Source organism: Mustela nigripes, chromosome 4, assembly GCF_022355385.1.
Source record: "Mustela nigripes isolate SB6536 chromosome 4, MUSNIG.SB6536, whole genome shotgun sequence".
Lineage (NCBI taxonomy): Eukaryota > Metazoa > Chordata > Mammalia > Carnivora > Mustelidae > Mustela > Mustela nigripes.
Window position 1 is genome coordinate 23196854 of NC_081560.1, and position 19316 is coordinate 23216169.

At 54.9% G+C, this 19316-nt stretch overlaps 2 protein-coding genes across 4 annotated transcripts in view; both read left to right on the forward strand.

The window, feature by feature from the left end:
- The first annotated feature begins 1533 nt into the window (after positions 1-1533).
- On the forward strand, positions 1534-13369 carry PRRT4 (proline rich transmembrane protein 4). 3 transcript variants are annotated; one of them, XM_059396460.1, is made up of 6 exons: positions 1534-1696; positions 3489-4213; positions 4299-4403; positions 4521-4586; positions 4683-4802; positions 10406-13369. In XM_059396460.1, the coding sequence occupies exons 1-6, from the start codon at positions 1683-1685 to the stop codon at positions 12229-12231; spliced, it is 2856 nt and encodes a 951-aa protein (XP_059252443.1). In that variant the 5' UTR covers positions 1534-1682; the 3' UTR covers positions 12232-13369. The 3 variants fall into 3 exon arrangements, with proteins under 3 accessions (XP_059252443.1, XP_059252444.1, XP_059252445.1); XM_059396462.1 differs by lacking the exon at positions 1534-1696 and adding an exon at positions 1985-2192; XM_059396461.1 differs by lacking the exon at positions 4521-4586 and having other exon boundaries at positions 1536-1696; positions 10406-13368.
- Positions 13370-17478: 4109 nt separating this feature from the next.
- RBM28 (RNA binding motif protein 28) overlaps positions 17479-19316 on the forward strand; it is a 30696-nt gene continuing 28858 nt past the window's right edge. The window contains exon 1 of the mRNA XM_059396463.1: positions 17479-17716. Within this exon, the coding sequence (XP_059252446.1) occupies positions 17599-17716 (118 nt within the window). The 5' untranslated portion in view covers positions 17479-17598. The remainder of the gene's footprint in view (positions 17717-19316) is intronic.

Sequence of the window (19316 nt, forward strand, 5' to 3'; positions counted from 1 at the left end):
TGGGAATAACTAACTCTATGTGGTCATGGAAGATTGCTGTTTTAATGTACTGGGGTATGTTTATTTCTGGTTTCCCATTTAAAGTCTTTAAGTGAACACGATTAGCAGGAAATGAGCCTTTCTATGAGGAGAATTCAAGAGAAATGTCTCTAGCAGGATAATGCTTATTAAGTATATGAGAGAAAACCAGAGGCTGGGTCCCAGTAAGCAGGCTTCAGGCAGCCCCTAGAGGATTTGAGGGAGTTCCCTACTAGGAGAGAGATCCTATAGTGATCCCGGAGGGTGCATCCCAGGAATGCCCTTTGTAATGTTTTGTTTAGGGACCCAGAATACATACCAGAGTTCATCATTGACACTCCCAGGAGAGAGGATCAGTTGTTGCCTGATTTTATCTTACATCAGTTGAAGGAATTCTGTGATTTAAAAAAAAAAAAAAAGATGAATCCTTGATGCCTTTCTGAAACAGATTCCACTGCCCACTTGGAGCCCAGAATTCATCTTTTTTTTTTTTGTTGTTGGTGTCATTATTCACTTATCTGATATTCACTGAGCCCTTACCCAGGGCATCTCTCTACGACTCTGTGAGCCCCTTTTGCAAACTCTCTGTGACTGAGACAGAATCTGCCCTCAGTAACTCTTTCAACACAGCTACCCCAACTTCACAGAGCAGCAAGAAAGGTGAAGATGGAGCCGGGGTCAGAGGTACATCCAACGCCATCACTCAGTGACAATAATTTTTCTCTCTGTGGCTTGTGATGAGGAATAAGTGAGGATATTCCTAAAGCATCTAGCACGAAGCTTGGCACACAGCAGGGTGTCTAGATTTTGAGGGACAGATTTATCTGGGGGAGCTTCCTGTCTTATGTTCTCCCTATACGTTTAAATATCAGCATTTTTGTAGGAACGCTTGAAGGGATTTAGAGATTTGAGATAACACAGATGAGCTGGAACCACTTAAACCAGTCACTGGGACAGCCCAACAGGGTCCATAGAGTATCCACAGTGACCTCCCTGCTCCTTTGTCATCTTTAACCCCGGGTTAGCCTTGGTCTGGGCTCTCCTATATTCCTGAAGCTGCACATTCTTTGATTCCTCTGTTCCTGGAGACAGGTTATAATCCACCTCTCACACGCAGCTGAAGATCACCATTCATTCTTCCTGGCAGACATTTCTGAAACTCTGAGTATTTTTGAAAGATCAGTTTTAGTTTAAAAAAAAAAAAAAGTTACACACTGATGGGTATTCTGCAGTTCAACTGTGAAGTGTTGCAGGCCCTCCCGCGTAGCGGTACAACTGTTGGAAGCCACCAGGTTGTGGAGCGGTCAGCACATAGACTGGGTACAAGTCCCTGCCAAGCTGCGTAATCTTGGGCAAATTTGGGACTTCTCCGAGCCTCACTTTACCTACCTGTGAAATGTGGACACCCAGAGGACTGTGGAGAGGACTAATGAGCCATTACACTTCTGCTCACCGCGGCTCTTCTTGCCTAGGGTGCCGTCCCGGGGCCAGCTGCCGGGGTCGCGCGCGCGCGCGGGTGTGTGCAGGCGTGTGCGCGCGCGGGACTCCGGCCCACGGCTGTGTTTCCCAGGGAAGGAGGGCGCGTGGATGCGCGTGACCGGCCGCCAAGGGAGTGCGCGGCTGCCTGTGCCCAGCTGCGAGCGAGACGCCCGCACCCGCGGCGGATGGGCAGCGCGGGGTGAATGAGCGCGCGTCGGGGCGACGAGCACAGAGGCGGCGGCGCGGGGCGCCGCGGTGCGCGCCCGCCGCCTGCCCGGGTGGGGGGCGGGCCGCGGGTGGGAGGGGGAGGGGAGAGGGAGGGAGGGGCGGGCGGGAGGGAGGCAGGCGGGGAGGGAGGGCGGGCGGTCAGAGCGCGGCTGCCGCGGAGCCCGGCGCGGGCGCCTCTGCCGGGGAGCGGGGCGCGCAGCCAGGAGGCGGCGCCGGGGGGAGGGAGTGCGGGGCTGCGAGCCGGACCCGGCCGGCCGCGGGGGACAGCGCGGCGGGCCAGACCGGGGGCGGCGTGGCGGCGTAGCCGCGGTCGCCGGGACGTGCCGAGGGGGTCGTCGGGCGCGACCGAGAGAACCGGCGACAGTCGCCGGAGCGTTGTCCAGCTGAGCGCCTGGGCCGCCGCGACCTTCGGTTCTCGGGGGACTTGGCAGAGGAGACCCGCCTGCGGGAGGGAGCCGGAGGAGCAGGTCGGCGGGGCCGGGCAGGGGGAGAGAGGGAGAGAGTGAGAGCCAGCGGGAGCGAGAGAGCCAGCGAGCCTTCGAGGGGTGGGTGGGTGTGTAGGGCGACGAAGGTGTGTGATGTGTCTGTACGGAGTGTGTGAAGGTGTGTGTAGGGGTGTGTGTGCCTCCGTGTGACTGTCTATACTGTGCGTGTCTGTGAGGGGCGTGTGTGTGTGTGTGTGTGTGTGAGAGAGAGAGAGAGAGAGAGAGAGAGAAGGCTGGGAGCTCACAGAGCTTGGATCTGAACCCGAGTAAGAGGGAGGGGGCTCGGCAGAATCGGATGTGTGTGTGTGTACACGTGTGTGTGTGCAGGGTGTGTGAAGGGTGAGTGGGTGAGTGTGTCTCGGGTGCTAGGTGTGGCTGTGTGTGTGATGTAAGGGTGCCGGGTGCACGTGTGCCCCTGGCTTACCCTCCCCTTCCCCCACCAGATGCGTGTGCGTGGAGGGGGTGTTCAGGGGGGAGGTCGGACTCCACTGCAGCAGCTCCGCGCGGGGCTTGCCTGCCTGGCCATCATCCCCAGGAAGCCCTCAATGGCCAAGAGGCCCCTCCCCCCAATACTTCTAGGGTTAAGGGGAAGGGAGCAGGGCCAAGCCCCAGGAAAAAGGGGGCAGGCTGCATGGGCCAGCTTCTGCCAGACCAGCCCACCCTGCTTCTCTGGCTGGAGCCTGGCTGGCTGCCTTTTCCCGCTGGGCCAGATCACCCAGCGCTGTGCTTTGCCCCTCCCGGGGACTGCATTCCCTGGGGTCTGAGTGGGAGACAGAGGGCCAGCACCTTAGGTTGGAGCGGAGTGGGGGTGGAAGCAGGCCACGTTCCTCTGTGAGGGTTTGCTTGTTCACAGTTGTATCAGCAGAAGGGTGCTTGGCACATAGTAGGCCTCAGTAAATATCTGAAGGTGGCGGGGGGGGGGGGGGGGGGGTGGAGAGAAGTGAGGAAAGGAAGTGATTTGAGTCTGGGAACCTGAGTCCACCCCCTCAGCTGTTGGGAGAGGATAGGGGCAGCTGGTCTCCTTCAGACCCCAGTCCCCAGAGTGAGCAGGTAGGGGAGGCAGGGGTTTAGGGAAAGGGGCTTTAGCTGGAAGAGAAGGAGGGCTGCCGGTGAGACATGTGGTCTGGGGCCTGAATGGAGGAAGGAGCTGGCAACTCCCCCTGGGCAGAGCCCTTTGCGTCCTGCCCCCACCACCTGCTCCTTGGTGATCAGCAGTCTCTCTCCGGGGGGCATCCGACCCCAGGCAGCCAGGGCTCACAGCGCCTCTCCTCTCTCCAGGACCTTCGGGCTCAAAAAGTGCCGAAGAACTGAGCACCCTGCCCACTGTGGCCACCTGAGGCCAGGTGGGGCCATGGCAGGGCAGGGCTGCCTGGGGCTGGGGCTGTTCTGCTGGGTCCTGCTTGCTGTTCCAGTGGGCCCCCAGCCTGCCTCCTCCGTCCCAGGTGTCCCTCTCACCACTCTGACCCCACCACCTCAGAGTGAGGCCTCTATGCTGTCTCTCAACCTGGGACTGAACTTCAAATTCCACCTTCGGGGACCTGCTGCCGCCTGGGGGATCTCAGTCACGGAGACCCAGCCACTCTCTCCTGGGCCAAGCCGGGAGCCGGAGGAAGAGGTGGCCAATGGGCTGAGGACTGATCCCCTTTGGGAACTGCTGGTGGGCTCTCTTGGGAACTCCCCCCCAGAGTGGGGCTCTGCTGAAGGCAGCTCTACTCCCTGGGCCTCATCCCTGTCTCCAGAGTCCATCTCCCCCCTCTCTGGGCCCACTGACCGGCCCACTGCTCCCTATCAGCCCAGGATGGGCACTGTGACCTGGGACACTGCTCTGACAGCCACAGCACCTCTGTCCAGTGCTCCCAGGCTCCGCCAGAGTGAGCTGGAGCTGAAGTTTGACATGGCGCTGAGGGCAGGCGCAGCCCCCACGCTTGGGCATCGGACCCTGCCCCTGCTGCCCAGCCTGCGGGCCAGTCTGGCAGAGATTGCAGGGCGCCTGGGACCATTTGGTGAGTACCCACCCCATCTGGAGGAGAGTCCCTGCTGGGCAGCCTGGCAGGTAGGAGGAAGCTTCAGCCTGGGCTCCTTTTGCAGGCTTCTTTGGCACTACTTTGTCCCCACTGCGGAACTTCTCAGGCCCAAGCCCTCCAGGCCCAACTCCATCCCCAAGCTCTGCGTCTAGAGTTTCAGATTCTCCAGGTGAGTGTTGATTTCACTGCAACAAAAACTTAGGGAACACTCCTATGTGCCAGGCACTGTGCTGTGGGCCTAATCAGCACCTCCCTTTCTCTTTTGACTCTGTGTTGCTGCTCCCAGGGCCTGGGACACGGGCCACTGCTCCCATGGGGAAATGCCTGTTTGGTGTACATTGGCTCTCTCAGCGTAAGCCCTGGGGGAAGGACAGGATTTTCTCCAAAGCCCCAGAGGCCAAGGCTGGCTGGTAGGATGGCCCTTGAACCCCACATGCTCCCTTTGCAGGGTTCTTTGGCACCACTCTGTCCCCGCCCCCATCCCCCCTGGAGAGAAAGCTCCCAAGCACAGGCCCGTGGGACCCAGCCGCCTCCTTAAACTCTGCCACGATGGCAACAGCCTCAGTAGGTAAGTGTCTGATTCATTTGAACTTGACGTTTATTTAGCACTTACTCCTTGCTAGCCACTCATCTGCATTCTGGGACTCTTCTCTTTCCTTGTCCTCATCATCATAATCACCATTCTCTTCATCACCACCATGGAGATATATATTAACGGTCTGAGAACAAGTGTCACTGGGGGCAGTCCCACACAGAGTTAAGTAACAGTCCTCTGAGAGATTTGTAATCCCAGGCAAAGCAGGATGTAGACAGATGTATGAGAGGCATACAGATACAGGAACTCCCTCCTGGTTCCCACAGCCTCAGTACCAACTTCACCCTTCACGCCAGTCTGCCTGGCCTGCCTTTCCACCCCGCTCCCTCCACCTTGGGGGCTCTCTCCTTTGCTGTCTGATCTGACACGACATGTTGTCAGTTAGGAACAGAGCTGGGCCCCTCATTGGGAAGACATTGAAGACAAGACTTTGAATAGACAGATGCCATCTTTATTCAAGGAAACCTTTCCGAATATGTGCATGGACAGCTGGTGATGCAGGGGAAAGAGCAGGGCCTCTGGAATCTTGAGACTTGGTTTGGAATCCCAGTTCACTTACTAACTGGCTGGGTGAACTTGGGCAAGTTATTTAACCTTCCCAAGGCTGAATTTTCTCATCTACCTAGGGTTTAATATTAGTACCTATCTTGTTATCATGAAGCTTCCAGATAATGCAAGCTCCTGGCAGGAGGCTGGGCATGAAGTAGAAGTTTATTAAGGGTGAGCTGTTAACCTTGGTTTTTCCCAAGTTCACTTCCAGACCCTACCTAACACCGTACCCTTGGCCCCAAGGCCAACCAGCCCAACCCACAGGGCAGGGGGCACACTCAGGGAGAGTCTCTAGTAGGTGAGGCCAAGGGAGCCATGTAGAGGACCACTAGGCCCAGTTTTGTTCTGCAAAGCCTTTATACTGTTGCGAAGCCTCTCTGGCCACTTCACAGTAGGAACCAGCTCAGCAGTGGAAACCGCTGATCTCCTAGCTTCTTCCAGTTCCAGACTTAACACAGAACCTGACTCTAGCTCCCTCCCAAGCAGTCGCTGTACTCCTGGGCTTGTGTTTGGGGGGGGTGTGGGGGGAGCTGCTGACCCTTCCCCCCTCAGCCCAGTGTGTAGTAGTGACCGGATCTGCTCGGGGTGGAGGGGGGGCTCTGTGGTCCCTGGGGAAGGATGCTGGCTGGCAGTCTGTCAGCCTTGGTGACAGTGCTGGCCAGGCAGGTTTAATGAGTCTGGACAGTATCAGAGGAAGCCCAGCTCACTGCCCCACCCCTCCCCCCTCCTCACTGATGGCTGCAGGAACTCAGCCACTTCCTGGCTCTTTCTCTCAGATAAACCCAGGAGTGCTACAGGCCCCTTGGCCAGAAGGTCCAGGGCCTTGCTCTAGCCAGCAGTATGTGTAGAGGGTAGTGTGAGGCAGTTAGGGGACAAAGGGAGCCTCTGTGTAGTCTCTTCTAGGATCTTTCTAACCTAGGTGTGTTTAAGCTTTGAATCTAGGTCTCTTCTCTTGCATTAGCTCCCATCACCTGGGGCACAGCTAGTATGCAGCCAGTACACCGTGGGAGAAGTTGGGCTGGTCATTTACATATTGAAAGACTTTCAACCCGGTTGATAAGTACCCACTGGCCTTAGCCCCCTGAGCCCTCCCCTCTACTAGACCACCCTTGGTGACATCTGTTCTGATTGGCTGCCGTCTGTGCCATTTTTAGTGGTTAAATATTTCGAATGTCAGTTACCCTTACAGAGAGGATCAATCTTCCATGATCCTAGAGGAGGGGGTGGGGAAGAGGAATGGGGCCAGGCAGCTGCATGGGCTACCACTTCTACTGGGAGAGTGATTTCCCAGCCCTTTGATCTGGGCAGCTGGTACATAATCAGGCCTGACTTTTCCATAAATCTAGCAGGCCCTGCTCCCTGACTCCTCCCTGGCCAGCTATGACCTCACCAATCCCTCACATTGACATCCTACCTCCTTTCTTGCCCCTGAGGTCAAGAGGGGCCATGGGGCCAGAGGGGGATCACCTTGTAAGAGAGGGTTGCTCAGGAGAGGGATCGGAGGAACTTACCATCTTCTGGGGGGAGACTGAGGGCTCCTTCTGGGGAAGCCTCAAGTGGGGAGATAGGGGAATGAGATCAAGTGGATTCTTCTAAGGCTGAAGAAGCTGGGTTTTCTCTGCCTGTCCCCATCCACGACATGGCCCAGCCCTGGGTCCACAGGGCAGGCCCACCTCCCTTAGCTCTGCCTGTGCTTTGTCTGTTTTCTGGGTTTCCTCTTTTATTCCTAGCTTCTTAGTCACATTAAAAATCTGTTCTAGTTGCCGTAGTGCTTGGGGGACAGAGGTGAGAGATGGGTTTCTTGTGGCCCTCGGGTAAGAAGTGGAGCTGGAAGAAGGCAAGGCAGAGCAGATCTCTGAGAGTTGTGCTTGTCTGCTCAGTGAGGCTGTGAGGCTCAGAGGAGGCTGTGAGGGGTGGCAGTCTGGCTCTAGCCATAGTCCTCCTGGGCACGGTCCCATTGCCTTTCTGCAGAGCCCGCCAACGCTGAGGAAAAGCCAAGCAAAGTCATCCACTTTGCTGAAGTGGGTTGGGCCAGAGCTCCAGAGGGGCAAAGGAATGAAGCTGATAGAGGGGTTGCAAGTTTTTGATGCAGCTAACCTCAGACTGATACCCACCCCTGATCAACAAGCTATCCCAGCTGAATGAACCTCATTTAACTCATGGCTGTGTCTTCCTTAAATGTTCAGGGGTAGTCAATCCAACTAAAGGGTGTTTTTTAAATAGGGTTCACAAGGTGAAACAATGTGTTGCCTTTCTAAGCAAGATTAGTATGGGCTAAGAAACAACAGTCGTTTTTTTTTTTTTTTTTAAAGCTTTTATTTATTTATTTAAAAGATTTAATTTATTTATTTCACACACACACAGAGCACAAGCAGGGGGAGCAGCAGGCAGAGGGAGAAGGAGACTCCTCGCTGAGCAGAGAGCCCCCCACAAAGGGCTTGATCCCAGGACGCTGGGATCATGACCTGAGCTGAAAGCAGACACTTAACTGGCTGAGCCACCCAGGCACCCCCAGAGACAACAATCTTTTGTTGATTATATCAAGAACTAGTTTGAGGCCAGAAATAGTCACTGTCGCATGAACACAAGTTGATGATTGATCAGTGATACACATTACCTAATAATGATGATACCAACACCAAACACATACCAAAAGCTTATTACACACCAGGCACTCTGAAGAGCTCTGTCCACGTCGAACATTTATCCTCTTAACAGCCTTAGGCAGAAGGGACTCTTCCCATCTCAGACTTGGGGAAGGCGATGGAAGGGGAAGCAGGGCCCATGCTTCCATTTGTAAGAGGCAGTGAGCTGTGTAGACTTAATTTTTTGGCTGCTCCCTCTCTGCCCTCCCCAGATGTCTGATTCTGTCTTCCCCCCTTCTCTCCAGAGCCGCTTTCTGCACACCCCTCCACACCCCTTTGTCTGGTACTGGGGATTGCTGTTTTGCATGCTCCTAGCAGGAACTGGCATGATCTGGGTGAGGAGTGCATCTGGGGTCTTCCTGTAGTGTGTGCCTGACACCAGGCAGGAGTGCGGCCAGGCGGTTGGGGTAGGAGTCTCGCTGTCAGGAGACCCTCCCTTCCTCATCCTATGTCTGCCTTCTGTGCCCCTCCCCACCCTCACCAGGGTGTCTCCATTCTTCCCCGCCATCTTTCTCCCTTCATACTCCTTTGCAGCTGCAGATCTGCTGAGCTTGCTAGGTGGAGGAGGGAGAGGTTGAGCCGGAAGCATCTTCCTTTGCTGCCTGGCCATGGGAAGAATCCTTGGATCTCTTTTTAGCTCTTCTCTTGCTCCAGGAAAGTAAATTAGGGATCTTACTCCTCATCCTCTTTTACTTGACTCCCCCCTCCCCTACCTTTAAAGATGTATGTATTTATTTTAGAGAGAGAGCAGGCAGAGAGAGAGAGAGAGAGAGAGAGAGAGTGAGCGTGTATGGTGGAGGGGCAGAGGAGAGAGAATCTCAAGCAGACTCAATCCCATGACTCCAAGATCATGACCCAAGCAGAAACCAAGAGTCAGACACCCAACTGACTGAGCCACCTCTGGTGCCCTGTGACTTCCCTTTTCCGAAGGGATGTGGGGAAGGTCTTGGAGCCCACACCAGGGCTGGGAGCTTAAGTTAGCAAATCATAGAGCACCTGAGGAGCTCATTCACTAAGAAGGCATCTATCCCGCTGTGCTCACCCCAGTAATTCCTTCTGGAGAGTTCAAGGGTAGCCTCGAGACCCAGGGGAGTCCATTTCAATGTCAACTTCTGTAAAGTGGAGTGAGAACTCAAGGGGCTATGTACCTTAAGAGCCTTGGATGAATGACTTTGTGACTGAGTTGGGATGGGGACCATGGCCATGGGTAAGCTAAGGGTTGGGGGTGTGGCAGACAGGAAGGCCAGTGATCAGGAAAGGTTGTGTTCTCTTCAGATGCTGGGAAGGGAGTGTCTTAACTGTCCCCCCAACCCCCTGCTGCTGCATGTGTCCACATGTGAGTGTAGGGGCTTTTCCTGAAGAGATGGGGGAAGGAGGAAGCAGATGAAAAAAGGGCAGGGGATGTTTCTCCCAGCACCAACATGGGAATTGGGAGTTAGGGGTGCAGTATGAGAGATAAGCAAACTAGTCTTATGAAAAAACTCTGGAATTGTGAGAAGGGGCTCAGACCAGTACTCAGATCTGGATTCTGAGATCTGCCGATTTGTCACCTTGGACAAGTCGCTTTGCCTCTCTGTAGAGCCTAAGTGTCTTCACTGGAGAAACAAGAGGATTCATTTATTCAACAAATATCTGCTCAGTGCCCGCTCTGAGCCAGGCCCCATTTTGGGCATGGAAATTCAGATGTAAGCAGAACAGACCGATATCTTTGTTCTTATGAAGCTTACTTTGTGGTGGGAGGATTGAACTAGAGGGACCTTCTCCAGTTCCCTCAGTAAAATTCTGTAGCTTCTTAAGAAAAACCCTTTTCAGGGCGCCTAGGTGGCTCAGTCGTTTAAACATCTGCCTTCAGCTGGGGTCGTGATCCCAGAGTCCTGGGATAGACTCCCACATGGGGCTGCCTGTTCAGCGGGCAGTCTGCTTCTTCCTCTCCCAATACCCCTCCCCCAGCTTGTATGCACACTCTCTCTCTCAAATAAATAAATAAATAAAATACATATAAAAAGAAAACCCCTTTTCAGTAGAATCGCAGAGTGATGAGCAGAAATAAACAGCAGAGAGCAAAGGGTGGGTTAGGGATGCCGGAGGGATGAGAGTTGAAGAGTTTGATGGGGAGGGGAAGACAAGGGGATGAGAGACCGGTGAATCTCTACTAAAGACAAGTGTGGGGCACCTGGTGGCTCAGTTGGTTAAGCCTCTGGCCTTTGGCTCAGGTCATGATCCCACTGGGATCGAATCCTGCATCAGGTTCCCTGCTGGGGGGGGGGGGGAGACACGTGTGTCCTAGATGTTATGAAGACTCTCTGGTACACAGGCTACTGGCTGTGGGGAAGGGAGGGGAAGGCTGTACAATTGCCTCAGACGAATGTTCTTTGCCCACAGACCCCACCATCCCCAACTTTGGCCCAGATGACTCCTCTCCTGCCAGCCTTGGGAAGCCTTCGGTGGAGCCAGAGTGTGGGTCAGGGTCCTGCCACATGGGAGAACTGCCTGAACCCGAAGGGCCGCCTCCCGTGGCTCCGCTGCCCCTCTTCTTCCTGACCCTGGAAGCCAACTGGGCAGAGGCCAGAGCTCGCTGGGGGCTGGCCTGGGAGGCCCACGTGTACGGGGTAGGCGCGCTCTTCGGCCTGGTGGCCGTGCTGGCGCTGCTGGCCCTAGCCCTCTTGCCCTGGCGCTGCCCGCCGGGCGCCCCCTGCCTGGCGCTGCTAGACCTGCTCCTGCTCTCGGCCGGGACCACGCGGGCCTTCCCGCTCTTCTACGACGCCTATGGGCACCGCGATCGGCTGCCCCCGCTCGCCTGGCTGCTGCTGCAGGACCTTCCGCTGCCCTGCCTGGCTGCCGGCCTGGGCCTGGCCTGCCTGCTGCTGGCCCGGCCGCGCCCGCCGCGGTGTCCCGCTGGGCTGGCCGCGCTGCTGCTCCTGGGGCTGGGGCTGGCGGCCGCCGCCGCCGTCGGGAGCGCAGCCCACCGCCCGCTGCGGCCTCTGCGTCTCGCCTCCCGCGGGCTGCACGCCTTTCTCGCCGCCCTCCTCTCCGGGCTCCTACTGGCGCTCTCCTGTTGGGGAGGACGGCGGCGGCGGGCCGGAGCGCCCCTGGGAGGGTCGGGCTTCAAGGGCGCCACCCCGCTCCCGCAGGCGCGCAGCCCCTTCGCCCCGCGCGAATCCTGGCGGCGCGCGGCCCGCACAGCTCCAGTGGCGGGGACCTTCGGGCTGCTGAGCGGAGCCCTGCAGGGCTACGAGGTGCTGCACGCCTTGGGCTATGGCGGCCAGCCTGGCCTGGAGGGACCCTGGCCCTGGTGGGCCTTCCAGCTAGGCCTGCGCTTGGGCGAGGTGGGCGTCGCGATCCCATTGGCGCTGCTGGGCCTCTACCCGGCGCTCAGCAGCCACCGTGTGCCGCCGCGCTGCTGGGCCAAGCTCTTCCGCTTGTCCCCGGGCCACGCCGCCCCACTGCTGCCCGGGGGCTGGGTCACCGGGCCCCCGGACAAGGAGCCCCTGGGTGGCGCCATCGCGCGTGGCGACGCGGAGCTGCTGCAGCTGTGCGCCCTGGCAGGACCTGGCCCCGACCTCCTGCTCCAGGGAGGCGGCTGCCGGGGCTTCGATGGCGCGGCGGCCAACCCGGCCCCTTCTCCGGCCTCCTCCCCCTGCAGCGACTACACAGTGGACTTCCGCCCGCCCTCCCCAATCAACCTGAGGCGCAGCATTGAGGAGGCCCTCTGCAGCGAGGCGCTGCTCACGCCCGGCCTCTTCCAGGGCCCTGCCTTCGGGGAAACCGCGCCTGGGCTCGGCCTTTACCGCACCACCTCGCTGGTGGCGAAGATGGGGGTCGGGCCCAAGGGGAAGTCTGAGGAGGCCCCTGGCTCCCCTGTGCCCTTGGAGCTCCCTTCTCCCCGGGCCTGGCCCATGGGCAGCAGCGCCTCTTCGGGCTCACTGTGCGGACTTTCGCGGGACAGCTCGTCCATGCTACTGTGCTCCAGCCCCGACAGGCCCCCACGCTGTCCGCTGGTCTGCGTCCTCAGTCCCCCGCGACCCTCGGGGAGTAGCCCTAGCCTCCCGGGCTCAGGCTCCTACCAGGCCCTGTCCCCACCCTCCCGCGACTCCCCAGAGCCTACTCCTGAGCTGCAGGCCGCAGAGGCTTTGCTGCAGGAGCAATTCCTGGACGCCTGTCGACAGATCGACGAGCTGAGTGTGGGCAGCGACACCATAGACCTGTGAAGAGGCGGGCCCCCTGGCCGCCCCAGCCTACGCCCCCTCCTGGCGCCTGCTCTGCCTGAGACCTGCACACTGTAGCTCTTTCCCAATCCTGCCTGGCTCAGATACCACTCCCCGCTTCTTCCCCATCCAGGAGTCGCTGGGTGGGTGGGTCAGCAGCCAGGCTCTCTTGATTGGGGTTAGTGCCACCTCCCCTGGAGCCCTGGGCACGGATGCCCTCTGCTGCAATTCTAGGCTGGCAGGGGTTCCACTTGCCTTGGCATTCACCAGCAATAAAGCTCCAAGGTGCTCCACTCCTGACCACCAACTCCCCACTCCGGTGCTGAGTGAGAGGGGCTGTCCTCCAAGGACCTCGAGACTGGCTTCAGTCCCCACACCCACCTGTCCCATTCCTGTGTGAGTGAGACTCCCTGTCCTCCACATGATCCTTCCCTGTAGAAGGGTCCATGGCCCATCCAGGAGACTCCACAGCAGTTGGGTGGGAGGTGAGTGCTTCCAGAGTTAATTTATCAATAAAATATTTTCAGAGAAAGGTCTAATCTTCTTGGAAAAGCTTAGATCAGCCCACAGCAGCAGCCATTCCATCAGAACTGGAAGATAAGCCTTGTTTGGGTGGGGAGGCTTCATCTCACACCTGGGTGACCTGTATTCTCGATTGCAAGGACCCTTGTTGTCCTACAGCTGGGATGAGTGAGGGCCCTGGGAGCGACCCTGTGAAAACCCTCTGACTCTCTGGGAAGTGCCTTGTCAGAGAAGAAGCAGGCCCTGGGAAGTGAGGCGGGACCTCTACACCCATTGGTAGAAACCTCTGCATTCCTAGGAGCCTGGCTGCAGGTTGTGGGGGACAGCTGGCTAGGGATGAGTGAGTCCATGGTGAAGTCCTCTATGGAAATGTTGATACACACATCAAGGGCTTGATCACTTTGAGCTGGAATCCCCAGCAACTCCCCCTGCCATGTTCCCAGAGGAACTCACAGAGGACACTACCTACTCCGCCTACCAACAAGGCCTCTTCAAGGTTGGACTTACAAGGCCTCTTTCCCTGCACTCATCTCCCATGGTGCAGATCCTTCCTAACGGGAGCCTATCTTCCTCCAAACCCTGGCCCCAATCTACCCACCAAAGCAGAGTTCACAATGCAGAGACCCAGGCCTCCGGGGACCTTGGAACCTCTCCCTTGTCCAGAGCATTTGGCTCTGAGCTCTGGGGTGTGCATTCGTCATTTGGCTAAAATGCAGTTAAGTTCAGAATGGCACTAAAACAGGGTTGTAGATTAGGTTTGGAAATAAAAATTTGGCAGTGTTTTGGCAGATGTCTTGCATGTCACAGGAAAACCGACAGGGGCACAACATCCCAGGCTTGAAATGAAAAAACAGGAATAGAAGTGGTTTTTCTCCCAAGTCTTCCCATCAGCTCATGGGGATTGGAGAAGGGAGGCAGGGGGAGTCAAGAGGAAAGCAGGCACGGAGGCCCTGAGGGGTGGGGCCTCACCAGACTAGGTCCATGCACTAGTGGAAGAATTAGAGCACTGTTCTCCTTGCACGTGAAGATCTGTCTTGCCTGAGAAGATGGTCCAGGGTCTTGGACCTCGGAAGGAGGAAGAGTCAGTGATGTTTGGAGAGAGTGAGGGTCATGGTAGGGAGCTCAGTGAGACAGGAGCCACTGAGGAATGGAACTGGAGTGGTTTTTTGACTGTGTCTCCTCCATCACCTGGCTAAGCCTGGCTCAGAAATTCTTGCTGCATCGTCACTCTGGGCTGAGGCCCAGGGAACTGCCAGCCTCCTAATTATAGGCATTTCTCACTGGTGTCATAGTGGCTGTAGCAGACCCAGCATTGGAGCTGCTTTGTATCATGGAAGGGATTCTTGCTGCTTGGAAAAAATGGCTCCTTTTCTCCCCCCACCAACCCTTCCATCTGCCTCTGCTCACACCCAACTCCTCTTGGCTCCCTCTTCCTCGCCCTAATGCTTATCAGCTGGCTCATTAGTTTTCCTCACCAGGGGACCTGGCTTCATGCACAACCGGGCAGTCCAAACCCCACATGCCCTGAGTCAGTCTGTCGGCATGTGTGTCTGTCTCTCTCTCCCTCACACACACAATCATACACAAACTCCTTTTCTGTCTAGAAGCTGTGAATGGGGCTGATGAGATGGGGAAGTGTGGGGGGAGGAAGACAGCTCAGTGCTCACCAACTCCAACACTTCTTTGGTTTTCCTCTGCAAGGATTACTTCAGCACTTTGACTATAAAGAGGCCAAGACTTTGGTGAAACAACCCTTCCCTTTTGTCCCATGCCTTGGCCCTTACCCAAAGCAGGTTTCCCAGAGGAGCCCAGGTATATCCTAATGCACACACCCTTCAATCCCAGTTCTTAGTACTTCAGGGGATGGAGTGACAAAGTCATTCATCCACAGTCACTCAATCTCTTTAAAACACTTTATGGAATGCTTACCGTATGCTAGGTGCTGAGCAGAGAGAGGTGAACGAGGCAGACACCAGCCCTGAACGTATGAATTTGAAGGTCTTTGGGAGGAACGCAGACACTGAAGCACTAATCAAATAGGGGCACCAGGCTAGCTCAGTCGGTAGAGCATATGACTCTTGGTTTTGAGGTTGTAAGTTCGAGCCCCATGTTGGGTCTAGAAATAACTTAAAAATAAAATCTTGGGGCACCTGGGTGGCTCAGTGGGTTAAGCCTCTGCCTTCCGTGCTCGATCTCAGGGTCTTGAGATCAAGCCCCGCATGGGGCTCTCTGCTCAGTGGGGAGCCTGCTTTCCCCTCTCTCTCTACCTGCCTCTCTGCCTACTTGTGATCTCTCTCTTTCTGCCAAATAAATAAAAAATCTTTAAAAAGAAAATAAAATCTTAACCCACTGAGCCACCCAGGTGCCCCAACTTAAAAATAAAATCTTAAAAAAAAATAAAGAACAAATCATATGAATAATTACAATAGCATTAACTACAGTTGTGAGAAGTGCTAAGCACAGATGTAAGTGGTATAATAAGAAGGTTTTACTTGCAAGGGGGAGTGGGACTTGAGGGATGGGGCCTGGGAGAGGCTGGCTGGGAGAGAGCACAGCCCAGGCCTCTCTTCCTTCCTTCCCGGGCTCCTGCACAGTGATGGATGAGGGAGAAGCCTACAGTTTATTTCCCCTGGAAGCCACGTTGCTGATGTGGTGCAGGGGACCACAACTCCCGCTATTTAATAAAGAACCCTGCGTGTGTCCTGGGGAGATGGATGAGCAAATATTCCTGACTGAAGCACCATGTGGTCTCCCTGATGTGCAGAGATAGGAGGGGACAGGGCTGAGGTTGAGGTTGGGAGTCTGAGATGCACACGCTCCCCCCGCCCCACCCCCGCCCAGGTCTGAAACTCCGGAAGTGTAGAAAGGGTCAGCAGCATTATTATCTACTCCTAGGGGTACAGAATTCCTCTGCATTGTGGGTGGCTGCTGCCCCCTGATGGGCAGAGGCACACAGTTTTGTTTTGTTCTTTAAGGAAGGTCTGAGTGACAAGTATTTTAAACAGCAGAGTAGGGGCATCCCAAAGGGGTGTTGGAACAGCATTCTTAGGGTTCTTTTCCTGGATATGCTGCACCCAGCACTGGGAAGGCCGCCTATACTTAGAGCCCCAAAGCTTGCAGTTAAGTTTTTGGGGATATAATTTTGATTTCTAAAGTGGTGAGGGGGCAGGAGAGGAGGAGAAAAAAAGAGGAGGAATGTGGAATCCCAAACCGACTTTATTCAAATGACCCATCCCACTTCCTTTGTCTACTTGTCTCTGTTTATCCTGGATAGGATTAACCCCATAGCCTTAAAAATCTGTTTTGTATTTCAGTACTTGCTCTCTTGAGTTATGTGTGTAAAAATAACTAGTGTTTTCTTTTGAGCATACATTATATACTTGGACTAGGGTTTCATAAATCTGATGTTGTGTTCTGCCCCCCCCCCCCCCCCTTACTGTCAACCAGCCATCCCTTCCATCCAAAATGTATCAAAAGCAAATGGGTTTTGAAGAGAAGCGGAAACTTACTTTTCACTGTACCTTTTGTACTTTCTGAATTTTCAGGTTATAATATTGAGAAGTTATTTTAAAAGTGCATTGATGGGGTGCCTGGGTTGCTCAGTGGGTTAAGCCTCTGCCTTCAGCTAAGGTCATGATCTCAGCCTCCTGGGATTGAACCCCCAATGAGGCTCTCTGCTCAGCAGGGAGCCTACTTCCTCCTCCCCCTCTGCCTGCCTCTGCCTACTTGTGATCTCTCTCTCGCTCTCTGTCAAATAAATAAATAAAATCTTTTAAAATAAAAAAGTGCATTGGAGCTTTTCTCAGCTGGAACCCTTCCAAGGTGCTTCAGTCTTGCACCAGGTCAGTTCCTGAACCCAGTGGAATGGCTAATGGTCTCTGCCTTCCAGGTTCCAGGAGCACCCAGATCTCCTGCTGGTGGGTGACATCCCTCAGCCTTGGGTCTGTCTGATAAGCTGACCCGAGGGAAGGTTTTCTCCTGTTTCTGGGAGGACCTGCATCCAGTGTCTGTATGTTATGTTTGCTTTGGGTGTGTTCTGTTATCCTGTAGGGTGCCTGCTATGATTTATTTGTAAGTTTTTAAAATGAATGTCTGTCTACCCCCACTAGACTTCATTCTCCATGAGAGTAGGGAATCTTGTCTTGTTTTAGCTCACCAGAACCGAGTCCTTCTAGAAAAGAAACTCCACTATGTGCCTGGCACATAGTAGGCGCTCAGTAAATATTTATTGGAAGAATGATTGTGTATGATCTGTGTCTGCGTGTGCTTTAATAGCTGTAATTTGCACACTGTTACAGGCACTGTATAGTGTGACAGATGTCTCATTCTCTGAGAATATGTGTGATATACGCATCTACGTGCGTTCTGTTTCCACTTTATACACGTAAACTGGGTGTCTTTGGTGGAACCGAAAAAAGTACTTATTAAATATCCAGTATGTGTCAGATCCTGGGTGAGACCCCGAGCAAAAAACGACTTCCTCTGCCCGCCGTCGCACTCTGGGATCATCTCCTGGAAATGAGATCTTAAACTAGGTAGGAGCTAGGATGCCAGTCTCCTACAGTGGCCCCCCCCGGGGGGGGGGCGATAGGGACGGGAGGGACCGTGCTGGGATTAGGGGTGGAGCCCCGCTCAAGAAGCTCCGCCCCCGGGCAGAACGGCCCCTCCCCCATTCCGGAACGCTTTTTCCCCCTCCCCACCCTGTTTTCCTCCGGACTCTTTTGAGCAGCGAGCACTTCCGGAATCTCCGGGCCGCTTGGCGTGGTTGGCCTGCCAAAGCCCGATTCTTGCCTCGCGTGCGAGGCCCCGATTCGCTCGTGATCTCGCGCGCCTCCGTCCCCCGGCCTCATGGCCGGGCTGACCCTGTTTGTGGGCCGCCTGCCGCCCTCCGCCCGCAGTGAGCAGCTGGAGGAGCTGTTCAGTCAGGTGGGGCCGGTGAAGCAGTGCTTCGTGGTGACTGAGAAAGGTAGGGGGCGGGGCTGTGGAGGACGGGGCTGGGGTTCCTGGGAGCAGGGTCCGCGCGAGGACACCCTCCCAGACTTCAGCAAGCCGTGGAGTTCTTGACCCGCTCCGGGGAGAAGGGGCTGGGAATGGAGTTTCTTTTCTAGAAGGACTCGGTTCTGGATGAGGCTGACATTTCTCACCGTCAAGGCATTGCCTCAGGGTTCCATAGCGCTTTCCGTTTTCTGGGGGGCGCTCACATACGGTATCTTATTTGGTAACAGTGTTAACATTTAATATTTAATACAGTTAACATTTAGTAACATCGGTGAGGCGTATTGAGAGTCAGCTGATTGCCAGGCACGGTGCAGAATTCCGCACGTGTTAATCGCATTTAGTTTTCCCCAACAGTCTTGGGGTGGAGAGTCTGAACCCCATTTTACAGACCGGAATCTGGGGCTTGGGGAAAATTTGATAAGTTCAGTTGAAGTTCGTACAGCTTGTACGTAGTGGACCCAGAATTTGGTCACCCGACCCGGAGCTCCTAACCAGTATGTTACACATTTACCCATTCATTCATTGAGATATTTTTTGAAGGCCTGCTGTGCAGTAGGCACTGTTGTAGGTCCTGAGGATGCAGCAGTGCACCCAAACCAAGCCAAAAAAGTTGCTCTTAAGTCTGCAAGATGGGGAAGACATCCAATTAAACAAGCAAAATATAGAGTGGTAATGGTGGTAAATACTAAGGAGGAAAATAAGTCACGAAGAAGGATGAGGAGTCTCTGTAAGTGCATGTGGGGTGGGGGTCGTAGAGGAGTGAGGAATGGCAGTTTTCTATCGATGGAGAAGCCAGGGAAGGCCTCATGGAGGTGAGGGAGGGAACATGTGTCTCTTCAGGAGGAGGAGAAGGCTAAGCAGAGGAAACAGCAAGCTCAGGAATACTGAAGAGGACTACTGGTATATGGAAGGACTGGCAGGGAGAGCAGGGTGACCAGAGTGAGTGGAGGTAAGAGAAATAGGAGATGAGATTCTAAGGGACCAGATCGTGGAGGACTTACGGGCCATTGCAAGGACTTTGGCTTTTACTGTGAGGTGAGAAACTGAATAGGGAGCAGTAAGTATGATCTGGATTAAAGATTCTGAGGCTGCCGTTGGAGAATAGGACAGAAGCAGGGAGACCAAATAGTGGGCTTTTGCAATAATCCAGGTGAGAAATTATGGTGTTGGACCAGGATGGTACAGTGGAGGTGGTAGAAAGGGATTGGAATATGGATATTTTTGAAGGTAGAACCAATTTGCTGATGGATCAGATGTAGGGTATGAGAAAAAGAAGAGTCGGGTCCTATTCCCAAGGCTTTTGGCTTAAGCCAAAAGTGTAATCCTGCTGTATGCCTCATACTCTGTGCGATGCTCATTGCATCACTGTGAGAAAGGGTTGGCAATGAGGAAGGACTGTAAGGATTTTAATTGTAGAGAAGCATTCCTTCCTCTCACTTAGACTTCAAGGGACACTCGAGATAGGCACCTGATGTTTTATTTAGCTCCCTTCTAAGTCATCAGGCTGTCTCTGAAGGCAGCCGCTTCTTTGCTTTTCAGCAGAACAACTGAAGGGAACTGGCATCTTG

Coding starts and splice junctions, on each gene's coding strand:
- PRRT4 (XM_059396460.1), top strand. Junction 4,214..4,298: donor AGGGCGCCTGGGACCATTTG/GTGAGTACCCAC, acceptor CTCCTTTTGCAG/GCTTCTTTGGCACTACTTTG. Junction 4,587..4,682: donor TGTACATTGGCTCTCTCAGC/GTAAGCCCTGGG, acceptor CTCCCTTTGCAG/GGTTCTTTGGCACCACTCTG.